General features: G+C 36.9%; 1 protein-coding gene across 8 annotated transcripts in view; it reads right to left on the reverse strand.

Annotated features, from left to right (window-relative positions):
- LOC5574820 (microprocessor complex subunit DGCR8) overlaps positions 1 to 14446 on the reverse strand; it is a 62824-nt gene extending 48378 nt beyond the window's left edge. Inside the window, exons 1-2 of one of the 8 annotated variants that reach the window (XM_021855231.1) lie at positions 14359 to 14446; positions 13533 to 13974 (exon numbers count right to left, since the gene is read on the reverse strand). In XM_021855231.1, coding sequence (XP_021710923.1) covers positions 13533 to 13905 — 373 coding nt within the window. In that variant the 5' untranslated portion in view covers positions 13906 to 13974; positions 14359 to 14446. The other 7 variants (XM_021855233.1, XM_021855236.1, XM_021855234.1 and 4 more) reach the window with 7 other exon arrangements.
- Between the last annotated feature and the right edge of the window lie 3870 nt (positions 14447 to 18316).

Consider the following 18316-nt stretch of genomic DNA (forward strand, 5'->3'; position numbering starts at 1 on the left):
CATCTTGTACCTTAGCTGTGAACCTAGCAGGAAAAATATATCCATGTTGAAAATCGTAGAACAAATTTGCCCACCTAAAAGCTAAGGGTTTAAACGATCGCTTAAAATTAAATTTTGATCTTCATGTCAAAAAGAAACCCCAAAATGCATCTTGTACCTTTGCTGTGAACCTAGCAGGAAAAATATATCCACGTTGAAAACCGTAGAACAAATTTGCCCACCTAAAAGCTAAGGGTTTAAACGATCGCTTAAAAATAAACTTTTATTTTTCAATCAAAAAGAAACCCCAAAATGCATCTTGTACCTTAGCTGTGAACCTAGCAGGAAAAATATATCCACGTTGAAAACCGTAGAACAAATTTGCCCACCTAAAAGCTAAGGGTTTAAACGATCGCTTAAAATTAAATTTTGATCTTCATGTCAAAAAGAAACCCCAAAATGCATCTTGTACCTTAGCTGTGAACCTAGCAGGAAAAATATATCCATGTTGAAAATCGTAGAACAAATTTGCCCACCTAAAAGCTAAGGGTTTAAACGATCGCTTAAAATTAAATTTTGATCTTCATGTCAAAAAGAAACCCCAAAATGCATCTTGTACCTTAGCTGTGAACCTAGCAGGAAAAATATATCCACGTTGAAAACCGTAGAACAAATTTGCCCACCTAAAAGCTAAGGGTTTAAACGATCGCTTAAAATTAAATTTTGATCTTCATGTCAAAAAGAAACCCCAAAATGCATCTTGTACCTTAGCTGTGAACCTAGCAGGAAAAATATATCCATGTTGAAAATCGTAGAACAAATCTGCCCACCTAAAAGCTAAGGGTTTAAACGATCGCTTAAAATTAAATTTTGATCTTCATGTCAAAAAGAAACCCCAAAATGCATCTTGTACCTTAGATGTGAACCTAGCAGGAAAAATATATCCACGTTGAAAACCGTAGAACAAATTTGCCCACCTAAAAGCTAAGGGTTTAAACGATCGCTTAAAATTAAATTTTGATCTTCATGTCAAAAAGAAACCCCAAAATGCATCTTGTACCTTAGCTGTGAACCTAGCAGGAAAAATATATCCACGTTGAAAACCGTAGAACAAATTTGCCCACCTAAAAGCTAAGGGTTTAAACGATCGCTTAAAAATAAACTTTTATTTTTCAATCAAAAAGAAACCCCAAAATGCATCTTGTACCTTAGCTGTGAACCTAGCAGGAAAAATATATGCACGTTGAAAACCGTAGAACAAATTTGCCCACCTAAAAGCTAAGGGTTTAAACGATCGCTTAAAATTAAATTTTGATCTTCATGTCAAAAAGAAACCCCAAAATGCATCTTGTACCTTAGATGTGAACCTAGCAGGAAAAATATATCCACGTTGAAAACCGTAGAACAAATTTGCCCACCTAAAAGCTAAGGGTTTAAACGATCGCTTAAAATTAAATTTTGATCTTCATGTCAAAAAGAAACCCCAAAATGCATCTTGTACCTTAGCTGTGAACCTAGCAGGAAAAATATATCCATGTTGAAATACGTAGAACAAATCTGCCCACCTAAAAGCTAAGGGTTTAAACGATCGCTTAAAATTAAATTTTGATCTTCATGTCAAAAAGAAACCCCAAAATGCATCTTGTACCTTAGCTGTGAACCTAGCAGGAAAAATATATCCACGTTGAAAACCGTAGAACAAATTTGCCCACCTAAAAGCTAAGGGTTTAAACGATCGCTTAAAAATAAACTTTTATTTTTCAATCAAAAAGAAACCCCAAAATGCATCTTGTACCTTAGCTGTGAACCTAGCAGGAAAAATATATGCACGTTGAAAACCGTAGAACAAATTTGCCCACCTAAAAGCTAAGGGTTTAAACGATCGCTTAAAATTAAATTTTGATCTTCATGTCAAAAAGAAACCCCAAAATGCATCTTGTACCTTAGCTGTGAACCTAGCAGGAAAAATATATCCACGTTGAAAACCGTAGAACAAATTTGCCCACCTAAAAGCTAAGGGTTTAAACGATCGCTTAAAAATAAACTTTTATTTTTCAATCAAAAAGAAACCCCAAAATGCATCTTGTACCTTAGCTGTGAACCTAGCAGGAAAAATATATGCACGTTGAAAACCGTAGAACAAATTTGCCCACCTAAAAGCTAAGGGTTTAAACGATCGCTTAAAATTAAATTTTGATCTTCATGTCAAAAAGAAACCCCAAAATGCATCTTGTACCTTAGATGTGAACCTAGCAGGAAAAATATATCCACGTTGAAAACCGTAGAACAAATTTGCCCACCTAAAAGCTAAGGGTTTAAACGATCGCTTAAAATTAAATTTTGATCTTCATGTCAAAAAGAAACCCCAAAATGCATCTTGTACCTTAGCTGTGAACCTAGCAGGAAAAATATATCCATGTTGAAATACGTAGAACAAATCTGCCCACCTAAAAGCTAAGGGTTTAAACGATCGCTTAAAATTAAATTTTGATCTTCATGTCAAAAAGAAACCCCAAAATGCATCTTGTACCTTAGCTGTGAACCTAGCAGGAAAAATATATCCACGTTGAAAACCGTAGAACAAATTTGCCCACCTAAAAGCTAAGGGTTTAAACGATCGCTTAAAAATAAACTTTTATTTTTCAATCAAAAAGAAACCCCAAAATGCATCTTGTACCTTAGCTGTGAACCTAGCAGGAAAAATATATGCACGTTGAAAACCGTAGAACAAATTTGCCCACCTAAAAGCTAAGGGTTTAAACGATCGCTTAAAATTAAATTTTGATCTTCATGTCAAAAAGAAACCCCAAAATGCATCTTGTACCTTAGATGTGAACCTAGCAGGAAAAATATATCCACGTTGAAAACCGTAGAACAAATTTGCCCACCTAAAAGCTAAGGGTTTAAACGATCGCTTAAAATTAAATTTTGATCTTCATGTCAAAAAGAAACCCCAAAATGCATCTTGTACCTTAGCTGTGAACCTAGCAGGAAAAATATATCCACGTTGAAAATCGTAGAACAAATTTGCCCACCTAAAAGCTAAGGGTTTAAACGATCGCTTAAAAATAAACTTTTATTTTTCAATCAAAAAGAAACCCCAAAATGCATCTTGTACCTTAGCTGTGAACCTAGCAGGAAAAATATATCCACGTTGAAAACCGTAGAACAAATTTGCCCACCTAAAAGCTAAGGGTTTAAACGATCGCTTAAAATTAAATTTTGATCTTCATGTCAAAAAGAAACCCCAAAATGCATCTTGTACCTTAGATGTGAACCTAGCAGGAAAAATATATCCACGTTGAAAACCGTAGAACAAATTTGCCCACCTAAAAGCTAAGGGTTTAAACGATCGCTTAAAATTAAATTTTGATCTTCATGTCAAAAAGAAACCCCAAAATGCATCTTGTACCTTAGCTGTGAACCTAGCAGGAAAAATATATCCATGTTGAAAATCGTAGAACAAATCTGCCCACCTAAAAGCTAAGGGTTTAAACGATCGCTTAAAATTAAATTTTGATCTTCATGTCAAAAAGAAACCCCAAAATGCATCTTGTACCTTAGCTGTGAACCTAGCAGGAAAAATATATCCACGTTGAAAACCGTAGAACAAATTTGCCCACCTAAAAGCTAAGGGTTTAAACGATCGCTTAAAAATAAACTTTTATTTTTCAATCAAAAAGAAACCCCAAAATGCATCTTGTACCTTAGCTGTGAACCTAGCAGGAAAAATATATGCACGTTGAAAATCGTAGAACAAATTTGCCCACCTAAAAGCTAAGGGTTTAAACGATCGCTTAAAAATAAACTTTTATTTTTCAATCAAAAAGAAACCCCAAAATGCATCTTGTACCTTAGCTGTGAACCTAGCAGGAAAAATATATCCACGTTGAAAATCGTAGAACAAATTTGCCCACCTAAAAGCTAAGGGTTTAAACGATCGCTTAAAATTAAATTTTGATCTTCATGTCAAAAAGAAACCCCAAAATGCATCTTGTACCTTAGCTGTGAACCTAGCAGGAAAAATATATCCACGTTGAAAACCGTAGAACAAATTTGCCCACCTAAAAGCTAAGGGTTTAAACGATCGCTTAAAATTAAATTTTGATCTTCATGTCAAAAAGAAACCCCAAAATGCATCTTGTACCTTAGCTGTGAACCTAGCAGGAAAAATATATCCATGTTGAAAATCGTAGAACAAATTTGCCCACCTAAAAGCTAAGGGTTTAAACGATCGCTTAAAATTAAATTTTGATCTTCATGTCAAAAAGAAACCCCAAAATGCATCTTGTACCTTAGCTGTGAACCTAGCAGGAAAAATATATCCATGTTGAAAATCGTAGAACAAATTTGCCCACCTAAAAGCTAAGGGTTTAAACGATCGCTTAAAATTAAATTTTGATCTTCATGTCAAAAAGAAACCCCAAAATGCATCTTGTACCTTAGCTGTGAACCTAGCAGGAAAAATATATCCATGTTGAAAATCGTAGAACAAATTTGCCCACCTAAAAGCTAAGGGTTTAAACGATCGCTTAAAATTAAATTTTGATCTTCATGTCAAAAAGAAACCCCAAAATGCATCTTGTACCTTAGCTGTGAACCTAGCAGGAAAAATATATCCACGTTGAAAACCGTAGAACAAATTTGCCCACCTAAAAGCTAAGGGTTTAAACGATCGCTTAAAAATAAACTTTTATTTTTCAATCAAAAAGAAACCCCAAAATGCATCTTGTACCTTAGCTGTGAACCTAGCAGGAAAAATATATCCACGTTGAAAACCGTAGAACAAATTTGCCCACCTAAAAGCTAAGGGTTTAAACGATCGCTTAAAAATAAACTTTTATTTTTCAATCAAAAAGAAACCCCAAAATGCATCTTGTACCTTAGCTGTGAACCTAGCAGGAAAAATATATGCACGTTGAAAACCGTAGAACAAATTTGCCCACCTAAAAGCTAAGGGTTTAAACGATCGCTTAAAATTAAATTTTGATCTTCATGTCAAAAAGAAACCCCAAAATGCATCTTGTACCTTAGCTGTGAACCTAGCAGGAAAAATATATCCACGTTGAAAACCGTAGAACAAATTTGCCCACCTAAAAGCTAAGGGTTTAAACGATCGCTTAAAAATAAACTTTTATTTTTCAATCAAAAAGAAACCCCAAAATGCATCTTGTACCTTAGCTGTGAACCTAGCAGGAAAAATATATGCACGTTGAAAACCGTAGAACAAATTTGCCCACCTAAAAGCTAAGGGTTTAAACGATCGCTTAAAATTAAATTTTGATCTTCATGTCAAAAAGAAACCCCAAAATGCATCTTGTACCTTAGATGTGAACCTAGCAGGAAAAATATATCCACGTTGAAAACCGTAGAACAAATTTGCCCACCTAAAAGCTAAGGGTTTAAACGATCGCTTAAAATTAAATTTTGATCTTCATGTCAAAAAGAAACCCCAAAATGCATCTTGTACCTTAGCTGTGAACCTAGCAGGAAAAATATATCCATGTTGAAAATCGTAGAACAAATCTGCCCACCTAAAAGCTAAGGGTTTAAACGATCGCTTAAAATTAAATTTTGATCTTCATGTCAAAAAGAAACCCCAAAATGCATCTTGTACCTTAGCTGTGAACCTAGCAGGAAAAATATATCCACGTTGAAAACCGTAGAACAAATTTGCCCACCTAAAAGCTAAGGGTTTAAACGATCGCTTAAAAATAAACTTTTATTTTTCAATCAAAAAGAAACCCCAAAATGCATCTTGTACCTTAGCTGTGAACCTAGCAGGAAAAATATATGCACGTTGAAAATCGTAGAACAAATTTGCCCACCTAAAAGCTAAGGGTTTAAACGATCGCTTAAAAATAAACTTTTATTTTTCAATCAAAAAGAAACCCCAAAATGCATCTTGTACCTTAGCTGTGAACCTAGCAGGAAAAATATATCCACGTTGAAAATCGTAGAACAAATTTGCCCACCTAAAAGCTAAGGGTTTAAACGATCGCTTAAAATTAAATTTTGATCTTCATGTCAAAAAGAAACCCCAAAATGCATCTTGTACCTTAGCTGTGAACCTAGCAGGAAAAATATATCCACGTTGAAAACCGTAGAACAAATTTGCCCACCTAAAAGCTAAGGGTTTAAACGATCGCTTAAAATTAAATTTTGATCTTCATGTCAAAAAGAAACCCCAAAATGCATCTTGTACCTTAGCTGTGAACCTAGCAGGAAAAATATATCCATGTTGAAAATCGTAGAACAAATTTGCCCACCTAAAAGCTAAGGGTTTAAACGATCGCTTAAAATTAAATTTTGATCTTCATGTCAAAAAGAAACCCCAAAATGCATCTTGTACCTTAGCTGTGAACCTAGCAGGAAAAATATATCCATGTTGAAAATCGTAGAACAAATTTGCCCACCTAAAAGCTAAGGGTTTAAACGATCGCTTAAAATTAAATTTTGATCTTCATGTCAAAAAGAAACCCCAAAATGCATCTTGTACCTTAGCTGTGAACCTAGCAGGAAAAATATATCCATGTTGAAAATCGTAGAACAAATTTGCCCACCTAAAAGCTAAGGGTTTAAACGATCGCTTAAAATTAAATTTTGATCTTCATGTCAAAAAGAAACCCCAAAATGCATCTTGTACCTTAGCTGTGAACCTAGCAGGAAAAATATATCCATGTTGAAAATCGTAGAACAAATTTGCCCACCTAAAAGCTAAGGGTTTAAACGATCGCTTAAAATTAAATTTTGATCTTCATGTCAAAAAGAAACCCCAAAATGCATCTTGTACCTTAGCTGTGAACCTAGCAGGAAAAATATATCCATGTTGAAAATCGTAGAACAAATTTGCCCACCTAAAAGCTAAGGGTTTAAACGATCGCTTAAAATTAAATTTTGATCTTCATGTCAAAAAGAAACCCCAAAATGCATCTTGTACCTTAGCTGTGAACCTAGCAGGAAAAATATATCCACGTTGAAAATCGTAGAACAAATTTGCCCACCTTCTTTAAACAAGCATTTTTTTAAAATGCCGTGTTTCAGACAATTTACCGAGAAAAAACCCACATAACTACTAAACAATGTTATGGTGGCGATTACACATCGGCACGCATTGTCTAACGGATCTAACTGTCCATATCTTACTTCCGTTGCTTTTTCTATGCGTTAAAAATAACGTCGAAATTAGTGCTTGTGGGTATCAAGTGTTATTTTTCATGTTATTTCAACGTATAAAAATTAGCGGAATTTAAGTATTGGAAGTTGGAGTCGGAATGCAATTTATGCAAGAATTATAATATTGTTGAAATAGCAGTGATCTAAATTTTTAACTCCCATGAGCTATTTGCACATCACGGAACTTACCTGAAATGTATAACTATGCAAATAATTTATATAATTTTTATTTGACGCCCTCCCATATATAAACTATTGAAACTTACAAAATATTGTTAATATTAAAGCCGTTTTAATTGTTTCTTCTTGTGAATAAATAAATCTGAAAACAAAAAAAATCTACTCGAATGTGAATCCAGCAGGAAAAATTAAGCTCCCGAAAGCTCTTGAGTCACATGTAGATGGCGCCAGCAGGCTGCTCGAAAAATTTTACCTGCTCGATTTTTTTTCCTGCTCATTTAACAACAGCACTTGTGCCGGAGTACAAATTGGAAGGTAAACAAACTTTTGAGTTTTCTCGCGTAACAATTCTAAAGGGCCAATGATCAAATTGTAAACAAATCGGGTTTTGATACCATTCGATAGCACCTCCCAACACCCACAAACTATGCAAACATTGTCAACATAATCATAAAACTTACCGTTATAAACTCGGTTTTCAAAACGGCCAATAACCGCTTTTTTCCAAATCATTCATTGGCCCCCGCTCGAAAAGGCCAATGATTGGTTCTCGCTCCATCAAGAAGGCCTACAATCGGAAAATTTCGCAAACTGTCATTGGCCTTAGCATGGTGAGAGGCCAATGACTCTCTCTTGCTCATTCATTGAAAACCGAAAAGGCCTAGCCTTGGGCCAAGCACGCTTATAAAATTCTATTTTGGCCAATAAAAAAGGCCCATGCCTTGTTTAAAATCAAAAATGGGCCAAGCATTTAAACTCATCATTTTTTCCGCATTTTTGTCAGTTTTCAGAATAAAATCGATTATTAGTGTGTAGTAATAGTAAATCGTCACTCAACTAGCAAGAAATCACATTGATTGATTTGAATACTGAGAAATAGGAATTGAAAATGTGGTGAATAATGTTCAAATTGAATTTTCTCAGAGTCAACGATCTGAGGATTGGCCCTTTAGAAATGTTACGCGAGTTTTCAAGCAAACATGATTAAACATCACATGACTTTCTCACTTATCGTAATGTTCTGAATTGGCTTGTTTAGGGGTATCCTGTTTTTTACATATTCTGATTCTATGTTAAAAACTTAGCCAGAATCCAAAATTTCATAATTTTCCGTGCCCTGGAACTATTTTTAAAACACGTTTGAATTTCGTATGGGAATCGCGTTTGAATCACCCCTCGGCAAATTTTACTCCGGGACGAGCTGTCATTATGTAAATGGAAATGTCATTGAGTCGACGGAATTAAATCTATTTTAATCATTTACTATATCAAAATTAAGATATTAAATCACAATAAAATCGTGTTACACTTGGAAAACTGTGCTCTTTCAATCAAGCTACAAAAAACTGCGAATTTTTCATCACTAAACAACCCAATTGCCTCAATGGTTTCTGCAAGCAAATGAAATATAAATACGCTTTTTTTTTTTTAATAAAATATGCATGTTATTTTCACTTACCCCACTTACCCACTTGCCCCGCGGTACCTTACATCAATTTCAAGATTATCACGTAAAGCGCAAAAATATTTGCAATTTTCTGAGGTCTATCTAACAAATTCAATTATTTTAACAAAATGCGCAAATCGGTACGAATCTTGGGATTTATTTTAAGCATCCTCACAAACATGCAGACTGACACCATGTTCAAATCCTTGTTTAGAACTAGAAGTTTCTGGATCTCTGTCAATACCACACCGAACATAATTCTGCATTTTTACCCCAAATATTTAGTTTTTGAAAGTGTAAGCAATACGGTTGGAAATGTCGGTGCTAAACAATCCGATGGTACTAATCCTACATGCTAACTATGAGTAATTGAAATGTTGTGTAAGCTTAAGTATGACCTACTAAACTTATTTTTTTTTATTCTTTATAAGGGTGATTTTTAGCGCAAACGGCTAGTTCATCACCAAAAATGAACTTATTTTTGGAATCATGCAGCATTACGAGCATAGTTTTTTGCTCATAAAACCGTTTATTCTCGAATAACGTGCTTATATCAAGGGCCTACATTTTGGTGTATTATGCAGCTTTATAAAGTTTAATTTTACAATAAATTGATCAAATTGACGAGTTGTAAGAATTTTGACATCATTTTTAGATCCAGGAGACAACATTTGTATTTCAAAGGACAGGGGCGACCCAGAGGCGACTCGTAACCTCACTTTTTACCTTTTCTAGTGGTCTTTTTTTTTTTTTTTTTTCGGTAGCGATAGGGGTAGTACTGGCACTTTTAATCTGCCCTAAGCTCCTTCCCAGCATTTGCTTTTATAAGCCTCTATTGCGTCCATCACACAGACGTTCCTAAGCAATGTTGCTCAAATGGTCACTGTGTACCCTAGCAGCAATCAGCCCTTACCGTAGTTTTGCAGTCTAGTAGTTCAGACTACTATCAAAGTATGATAAGGCCTGAAATGCTACTAGAGTGGTTGAAGTGAAGAACGAAATAGTTTTATTAAAAAGTCCTCATTCCCCATTTTGTTTTATCATTCACTGTCACATAATTGCCACTCTTTTGCTGTCGACACTTTTGTTTTTGAGACTATCACTTCTATAACCGATTATCATTCATGAACTTTCGTAATCACTTTCCACTATCACAGCTAAAAGTTTCACCAATATTACATCACGCCAATTTCATACCAATTTATTTTATTACCAATAGTTGAAGGATGTTTAATTTTATTTTTTTACTATTTAATTGAACTACGAATTATCGCAACGACCGTAACAAAAAAAAATACTTCGATCACTTCTATTGCACTTGCTGTTATTATGAACACTGTCATTGTAAAAGTGTAAAGAACTAGGCAATAGTGTTTTTGTTTAAAGAAATAAGTGCAAAATGCATATTGTTATTATTATGTCTGTGGTATTAATGTAACCCTCACAATCACTTCAAATGCAATTTCAACAGTTTATCACCACTATGCAATTCTTCAAGTATCATTATCACCCTCACAATCATTAATTTTATGACGACGAGTGTTACACAGAAACTCACCGAACACTCACTTTTAAGTCACATAACAAAAAGTTGGATCATGCGTTAGCTTCGAAACCTATCCACCATTACCGATTAGTACAAAAGATGCTGCAATTCATCTAACAAACTGCAACAACAAGTAGTGGTGCATAAGTAACTACTGAGCCCTGGCGGTCCCTCCATTCGAAGAGTACCTGATAATATGCAGAAACATATTAACAGATCCTCAGCCTGCAAGCAGCCGTTTCATGATAAATCATGATCCGTTAGAGGTGTGCCAAAGTATTGGGAAGGTGATATGTTATACAGACGGATATTATTTTACGGTGCACCTTCACTTTGGCACCGTCAATCCCCATGATCCAGGCCAGGGGCTTTTTACCTTTTCTAGTGGTCATGCTCATATATTCCGTGTGACAAATTTTACAAAAAAAAAAGATTCTATGTATTTATTTAAAAATCGCAGGAGGAATATCTGGGCGAATTCCATGGAGAATTTGTACAGAAATCTCTTTTTTTGGTATTTAGTTGGAGCTGCCTGACAGCTTAACTTGTCAAGGCTGAACCCTCGGTCTGGCTTTTGCCAAGTTTCCCCTCTACCAGGACCAATACTCAGACGGACTAGGCAAAGGCGCCCACATGAACACTGCTTTTTTATTAGTATTGTGACGTGGTAGTTTTTGAAAAGTACCCATATTCCTTTGCTTCTGAGAAAAGGAAGCATTGTGAAAATCAGCAGCTCCATCAGAATTTATTTGAAACTAGTGGGCCCGGCAAACTTCGTCTTGCCATCAAGTCGGCTGTTGAAAAATGTCATGGTACCGTCGTGCGGGGTGACATTGGTCCATAAGGGTGACTTTGGACCAACATTTTTACAGCAAACTGATGTCAGAATAATGGGTACAATGTGTAAAGCTTCAAGAGTACGTTACACATAGTCAATAGCTGGCCATAGATTAGTTTTTTGGCGTTCATACCAGTCATGGGGCCCAGATAGCCGTAGCGGTAAACGCGCAGCTATTCAGCAAGACCAAGCTTGAGGGTCGTGGGTTCGAATCCCACCGGTCGAGGATCTTTTCGGGTTGGAAATTTTCTCGACTTCCCAGGGCATAGAGTATCTTCGTACCTGCCACACGATATACACATGCAAAAATGGTCATTGGCATAGAAAGCTCTCAGTTGATAACTGTGGAAGTGCTCATAAGAACACTAAGCTGAGAAGCAGGCTCTGTCCCAGTGGGGACGTAAGGCCAGGAAGAAGAAGAACCAGTCATGAGATTCATCGAAAGAGGCGGTCAAAGTCACCCCCTAGGCCCAATGTCACCCCGCATGACGGTATCTCCTAAACAAAATTACATATTAGTACTCCCCCGTTTTACCAAATTTTCCGATAACTCCCCTAAACTATTCCGTCATACGAACACGTCGGAGCCCTTCAAGAAGACAACAGTGAAAGAATTGTGCAGATCGGATGTCCTGTTCTCAAGTTATTTCGTGACATACAAACACCACTCCATTTTTATTTATATAGACCTAGGACAGGACGTGACAGCTCAAATAAGACTGCCCAGTTGTTTTTCGGCCGATATCCTTGACGATACAAAAGCCAGTGCTACCAGTATTCATTTTAAGCAAATATTGTGAACAAATTCAAATATCAATGCCCATAATTTGGTTGTTTCTTGCACGCTTCATTCATATAGTGCAATAGAGGATGCTTTATTTTTAAAAATTCAGGTTTATATTAGAAACCGGCAATACTTGTAGAGAAAATTGACACAATTTCCATTATATTGTTCTCAATTAAGTATATTTAATTGATTTTAGTATTGTAGGAGCACATGCGGAAAAGTTAACATGGAATATAAATGGATTCGAAACAAAAAGACTTCATGAAAAATTTTAAAACTTTTTATGAAACTTTAATTTATGATCTAGCAACACGGCCAGGCTAGCAACAAAGTGCCCTGTTGAAATCCAACTCAACGATGTGAAAGTAGGCCTTTGCCAAAACGACCAATGGGAAGTGGTCTTTTTTGACAGGCAATTGGTTTCATTTTTGTACTGTGACCTGTCACGTCTTGTCTTAGATATAGACTAGTGGTCCCGGCAAACTTCGTATTGCCATCAAGTAGGCTGTTGAAACATGTCATGGAACCTCCCATACAATATGACAGTTCCGTTCACGCTCGTTTTTCCGACTTTCCCGGTGAATATCCTGGGATTTTTATACACACAAACACGTCGGAACATTTGACGAACAAAACGGAATTATAATCGTTCAAATCCGTTGACCCGTTTGGATGCCATTTCGTGACATACAAACACCATTCCATTTTTATTTATATAATAGATAGATAGATAGTAGTGTAGTAGTGTCATTACTAATACTGTCTAGTCGAAATGGTTTTTAAAAATTTGTCATTCAAGTGCTATTCTGATTACTCCTGTCTTTTACGTAAGATTAGAGTCTTAAATGTCAATTGTCGTCAAGTGTTAACAAAATTAGGCTGTTTAGTAGTAGTTCTAGTTAATTTAATTTGTTGTTGTTAAAAATATTTATTGGTCATTACGTAACGTAATTTACGTTCATATACCCTTAAAGAAAAAAGTCGCTTTTCTTGTCTGTTCAACAATTTTTCGAAACTATCAAGTGTACCCTAATGATCGATCTCAGCGTCTTACTTTCCATAGTCAGTTTTATAGTGAATATTGAAGAGTAAAGTTACCTTAGGCTTCTAATACAGTCGCCTACATGATTCAATTTTCGGTGGCAAATGCAATGCTTCACAACGCCTACTTTCTACTTGTAAATTTTGCGAAAATGAAGCTGGAATTAGATTATTTATACCGCTGTTACAAAAGAGGTATTTCTTCTTATGGCAATGTAAAAACCATATTAAAATAAGATTGTCGCCACTTATTTCTACTCAGTGAATCTACTAGTCATTTTCTTAAGAGTAATATTCCCTACGTCGTATATGATAACGATGTATCTAGCTAGCTAATAGTAATGCAATAGTAATTATTGCATTTCTTCAGACAATTTGGTCAAGAAAATCCCCTTATGCCAAAGTGAATCGTGGAAGGGCCCAAATAGCTATGCACCCTATACAGTTTTATGGGGAGAAAAAATTGTGAGCAATGATTTTCTGGGGAATGTTACAGAACCACCCTAGCCCCTTGCCATCGTCGATTCAAATCACTCACCATCATTCTCGTCCTCGGAGTTGTCGCCCTGCACTTCATCCAACACCTGAAACTGTCTCAGCTGGTCATTCAATTCCTCGTGCCGTTCCGACACTTCCCGGGTTCCGTCTCTCTCCTGCCCCGCCATTTGATCGTCCTCATCGTCATCCTCCTCCTCCAAATCGTCGTCGTCATCGAAGAATGCCGTCAGTTTTCTTCGCTTGGCATACGGACATTCTTCCATGGTGGGTTTCCTCCGCTCTCCGGAAGATGGACACTTCCCTTCTAGTTCAGGCATTGGTGGAGGCGCCGGAAATACTGCTTCCGGAAGTGGAGGGGCTGGATTCGGTGAACATCCTTCCGATTCCGCTGCAGGAGGAACTGGATTGTCCATTTTCACTTCACTTTTAAAACACTGCTCTTACTTTCCGGAATGGTTCCTGGAACTGAAGCTGGCAATTTTCTACCAAACCGACCAATGTAGATCATGCTCAATTTTAGCAAATCATAGCTCTTTTTCCACTGTCCGTCGTATTAATCTGGTAAACGGGGACAGTAAAACTAGAAATTGAGTATGTTCACATCGGAGGGAAGTAGAAAATCCTTCGAAAAGTTCACACAAATTTCCCAACGCAGAGTCTTATCGATTTTTCACACCAGCAACTTTCTGTTCCAACATTTGCCTAGGCCGATGTCTGTTTATCACGTAGAAACAAGAGCCTGGTGTTATTGCCGCTATTCCGGAAGGCAAAAACGCACAAGCTGTGATGCTTCTAGCAATGATTTCTGATGGAATCATCGGTTTTTTCCTGCAAGATTTCGAGAATTTTCACCATCAAAATCTCACCAACGCGATTTGATGCGACCAAATTCAGATGCGCGAACAACAAAACCGCAACGAAACGACGTTGACTTTTGACAGCGCTTGTTTGTTTTCGTGAAATGTATTGGCAGCGGTACACCTTGTTTGACGCGTACGAGGTAACGTTTAAAGATTACGTCATCATTTGGGAGAGACACGGAGAAATCAGACTACCCAAAAATTGAGTCTTCAGAACAAATTTGAGCAAACCACATTTAGTTTTTATCCGCAGTTGCATTGTTTTGCCTCTCTCACAACAGCAATGTTGACAAACATTTGAAAACAGCACATCGAAATTGGTAAACAATGGCTTTGCAAGACGCTGTTGAGCCCAATTCAACTCGATCACGCTACCCAATACCACTTTCGGGAAGAGCTAACACTAATCTTTCTTATAGTGGTGTTAATTTGCGTGGGCGGGCTGCCCGGACAAAAACGTATCATTCAGTGAATGGAATAAACCATTAATGTACAATATAACGTATTGGATAGAATACAGCGTATTATAATTGAATGTCGAAGCAATATTATTCTTGTTTGGATATACAATTCAAAAACAATATAATATATTGTAACAGAACATTGTATTGTTTTTAATTGGTTTGGGTTTATTCACAAATTTCATAACGCCAAAAATGACCATTTTCGACACCCACCCACCCCCTCGTAACGCTTTTTGTATGAATATTTTACAAATTTTGTATGAGCCGTAACACCACGAGAACACCCACCCACCCCCTTTAGCGTTATGAAATTTGTGAACCTTACAATTTTGGTCAAATTCCTATTTTTTGCGTAAAACAACTGTTGCTTTTTTCTATGCAGCTTTGCTGAAAGAAATAAACAAAACAAGTTCAGAAAGCATGAAATGTTGGGTGAAAACTATTCAAAAAGTAAAAATAAGTAGTTTTTTAGAAGTCATTTGACATTAGCTGTAACGACGAATGCAACCATGACACAGTTCGTTGAATTGCAACGTTTCTAAAATAGGCTCAAGACCTCTTGGGTCCTTCTCTAATGTTTGTCCAGGAAACACATAGAGACGCATCAACCCGATGTGGGTATCCGGCCTGATTTAACAGGACATGTCCTTATTTTGAGATTTTTTTAGGTGTCCTGATTTATTTTTCATATTTCAAGGGCCCATTCACAAGTTTCATAACGCTAAAGGGGGTAGGTGGGTGTTCTCGTGGTATAACGGCTCATACAAAATTTGTAAAATATTCATACAAAAAGCGTTACGAGGGGGTGGGTGGGTGTCAAAAATGGCCATTTTTGGCGTTAAGTAATTTGTGAATAAACCCCAAGATATTTCCTACTTTTCACTGCTTATTGAATATCATGTAATGTTAAAGACAATTCGAATGTGGAAAAACTATTGCAATTGCAAATTCGGTGGAAATAACATATAATTTTTAGTCATTTTAATCTTGATCCTTAACGAATTCTCACGAGATCTCAATCAAAACAAACGTAAGCTTTTTTTGTAATTCCTCGAAAGAGTTAACAGATTCTTAGTAAAACCATGATTCTAGTGACACTTCCTAGCATCTTCTATGCAAGCATGGGAACATTCACTCACTCACCCGAACGCTACCGATAAAATATCTGCAAAGTATCTGCTGCCACCGAATGTTCAGTGACTGCCGAACGCTACTAGGATGAGCGCAATCCCGACGAATCGCAAACGATTGAGATAAACCGAAAATGAAAAGATATACGGAGCGGAGAGAGCACCTATCCGCTCTTAAAGCTAAGTATGCTGTTTCGGTCAAGAAAAGTAAATAAATTTCTTGGCTGAATGGGTCAAGAAATTTCCGACAGTGAGCCCTATTTGAAATGACATTTCTTCTCAACAGCGTACTGCGATCAGGAAAATGTGATTTTCTGGACCATTTCTGGGATGAAATTTTCCACGCAACGAGATAGGCCATTCTTTTTCTTGTCAGTAGCAAACCAGGCTTAAATGGGAGATACGAAAGAACGCGTTCGCCATTCAATCACTGAATGCTTTCTGCGAAATGTACAGATTTTGCGTTCACTGAACCATTTCGCATCGTGTATTCCCAATCAGTGAACACTCTTCAGCTCTCAAACACGAATGCCACTCGTGCGGAATCGGAATGTAAAGAATCATTCGCTACAGCAATCGGATGCCTTCGGCACAAGGAGTCGGTAGTGAATCATTCTGTTGTCGTTTTTGCCTAACTTGTCGCTCGGCGAACAAGAAGAAAGCGTATTGGAAATTGAAACACTCAGCTTGGTTGGAGAAACGTCAATCTCGCTCTTGACCGCTTGTGGAAGTGAGCGAGAGAAATGCAATATTCCCATGCTTGCTTCTATGAATATCCGAAAAGGTTTGGGGCAGATTTATATAAGTTTCTATTCTATCCAATATACTTGACATTTTCTAGCAAGATCTTGACCAGACTGAGTCAATTTCTCTTAAAATCATTGATGAATTGTTGATAAGATTGTTGTAGGATTTCTTCGGATACCTGAATGAATATTTTAAGATCCTCGGCAAATTCCTAAAGGTTGATTTCTGGTTAAATTCTTGATGGTACTCGAGGGGGGCGACACATCCAGATATTTAAGATTACTACGATATCTTTTAACAATCTTTGCGATGACCTTTCATCTTTTTGCAGCATATTATCTTGTTATATCCGTGGCATCTTATAAAACATCTTTATCCATTTTCATAAATCTACCTCATCTTTCCGCATCTTACATGAGCGTTTTAACGGATTGACTCAGTTGTCATCGATCAGCAACAAAGAGGAAGAACGGAGCTGCATCATTGATGGAATGTTTCCAAACATCATGATAAATTATAAATCCAGCAGGTTTTGGAAGATCACGCAGATATTTTCCTGGGTTAGCTAGTGGTTCGGATTTTGGCCCAGATTCAGCAGGATGCTGATCATTGGTTCCATGATGCGACAGGACGGATACCTTAACGAACGCTCCAGACTGCCCAAGAAGCTGAAGAACCGAGTATGGAATTTGCTGATCAAGTTTCCCGGCGGAATCGTTTCCGGTACGATCAGATCGGCGATTGCCTTCAAGATAAGAAGTGTCATGTTTAACGCCAGGTCCGAGGAAAGTGGCATGTAGCTAAAGGAATAAACTATTTCGGGATTGAAAGGCTTTGTGGGTGGAGATGGACTGAAACAGTTGGCGTTCCTGGTGGCATTGAATCGAAAAGGGCAGCGGAAGAAGCTCGGAGAACACGAGTAATATTACACAGTTGAAAACCGGAATTTTCGACACGCGAAAAACCGATTTTCTCCAAATCTATGCGTCGGAGCGACGTCGGATAATGTGCGCTGGGTAGCCCACCAGATCCGCTGTCCAGCGCACTATGCCCGATGTTAGGTTAAACGCATAGATTTTGAGAAAAATTGATCGTCGCGTGTCGATGATTCCGGCTTCCAATTGGAGCCGCGATAACTTATTTTCAGTCCGTGTCTTGGTGTATGTTGTGATCTGATAAATTGTCTGTACACGCCCCTACCCATAAATAAATATATTATTGATTATCAAATTGATTTTTAATTTTACAATATATTAACAAAACTTATTGCTTCTTCGCCTTTTGAAGTTAGGGATTTCATCGCAGATTTTTCGGGTTAACTGGGTTTACTTAACGATGAACAGATTTCAAACAGATTTCAAACAATGAGAATGCGAGTTTTTGGTGAATTGTAAGATACTTACGTAATCCAAACACCAAAGTGGCTTCAAAAAAGTGACTGATTAATTTCATAGAGAAAGCCTAGTTATATTTAAGTTTTAATACTCCTACCCACTGATTAGAAATTGCACTAGAATTTCCGAGAAATACGACATATAAAAGGGATGGAATTGTATTCAATAAAACCAACATAGATTACCTTCGTTTCTCATTGTAAGTTTTGCACCTTATCGGACGCAACGA

Source organism: Aedes aegypti, chromosome 3, assembly GCF_002204515.2.
Source record: "Aedes aegypti strain LVP_AGWG chromosome 3, AaegL5.0 Primary Assembly, whole genome shotgun sequence".
In the NCBI taxonomy this organism is placed as follows: domain Eukaryota; kingdom Metazoa; phylum Arthropoda; class Insecta; order Diptera; family Culicidae; genus Aedes; species Aedes aegypti.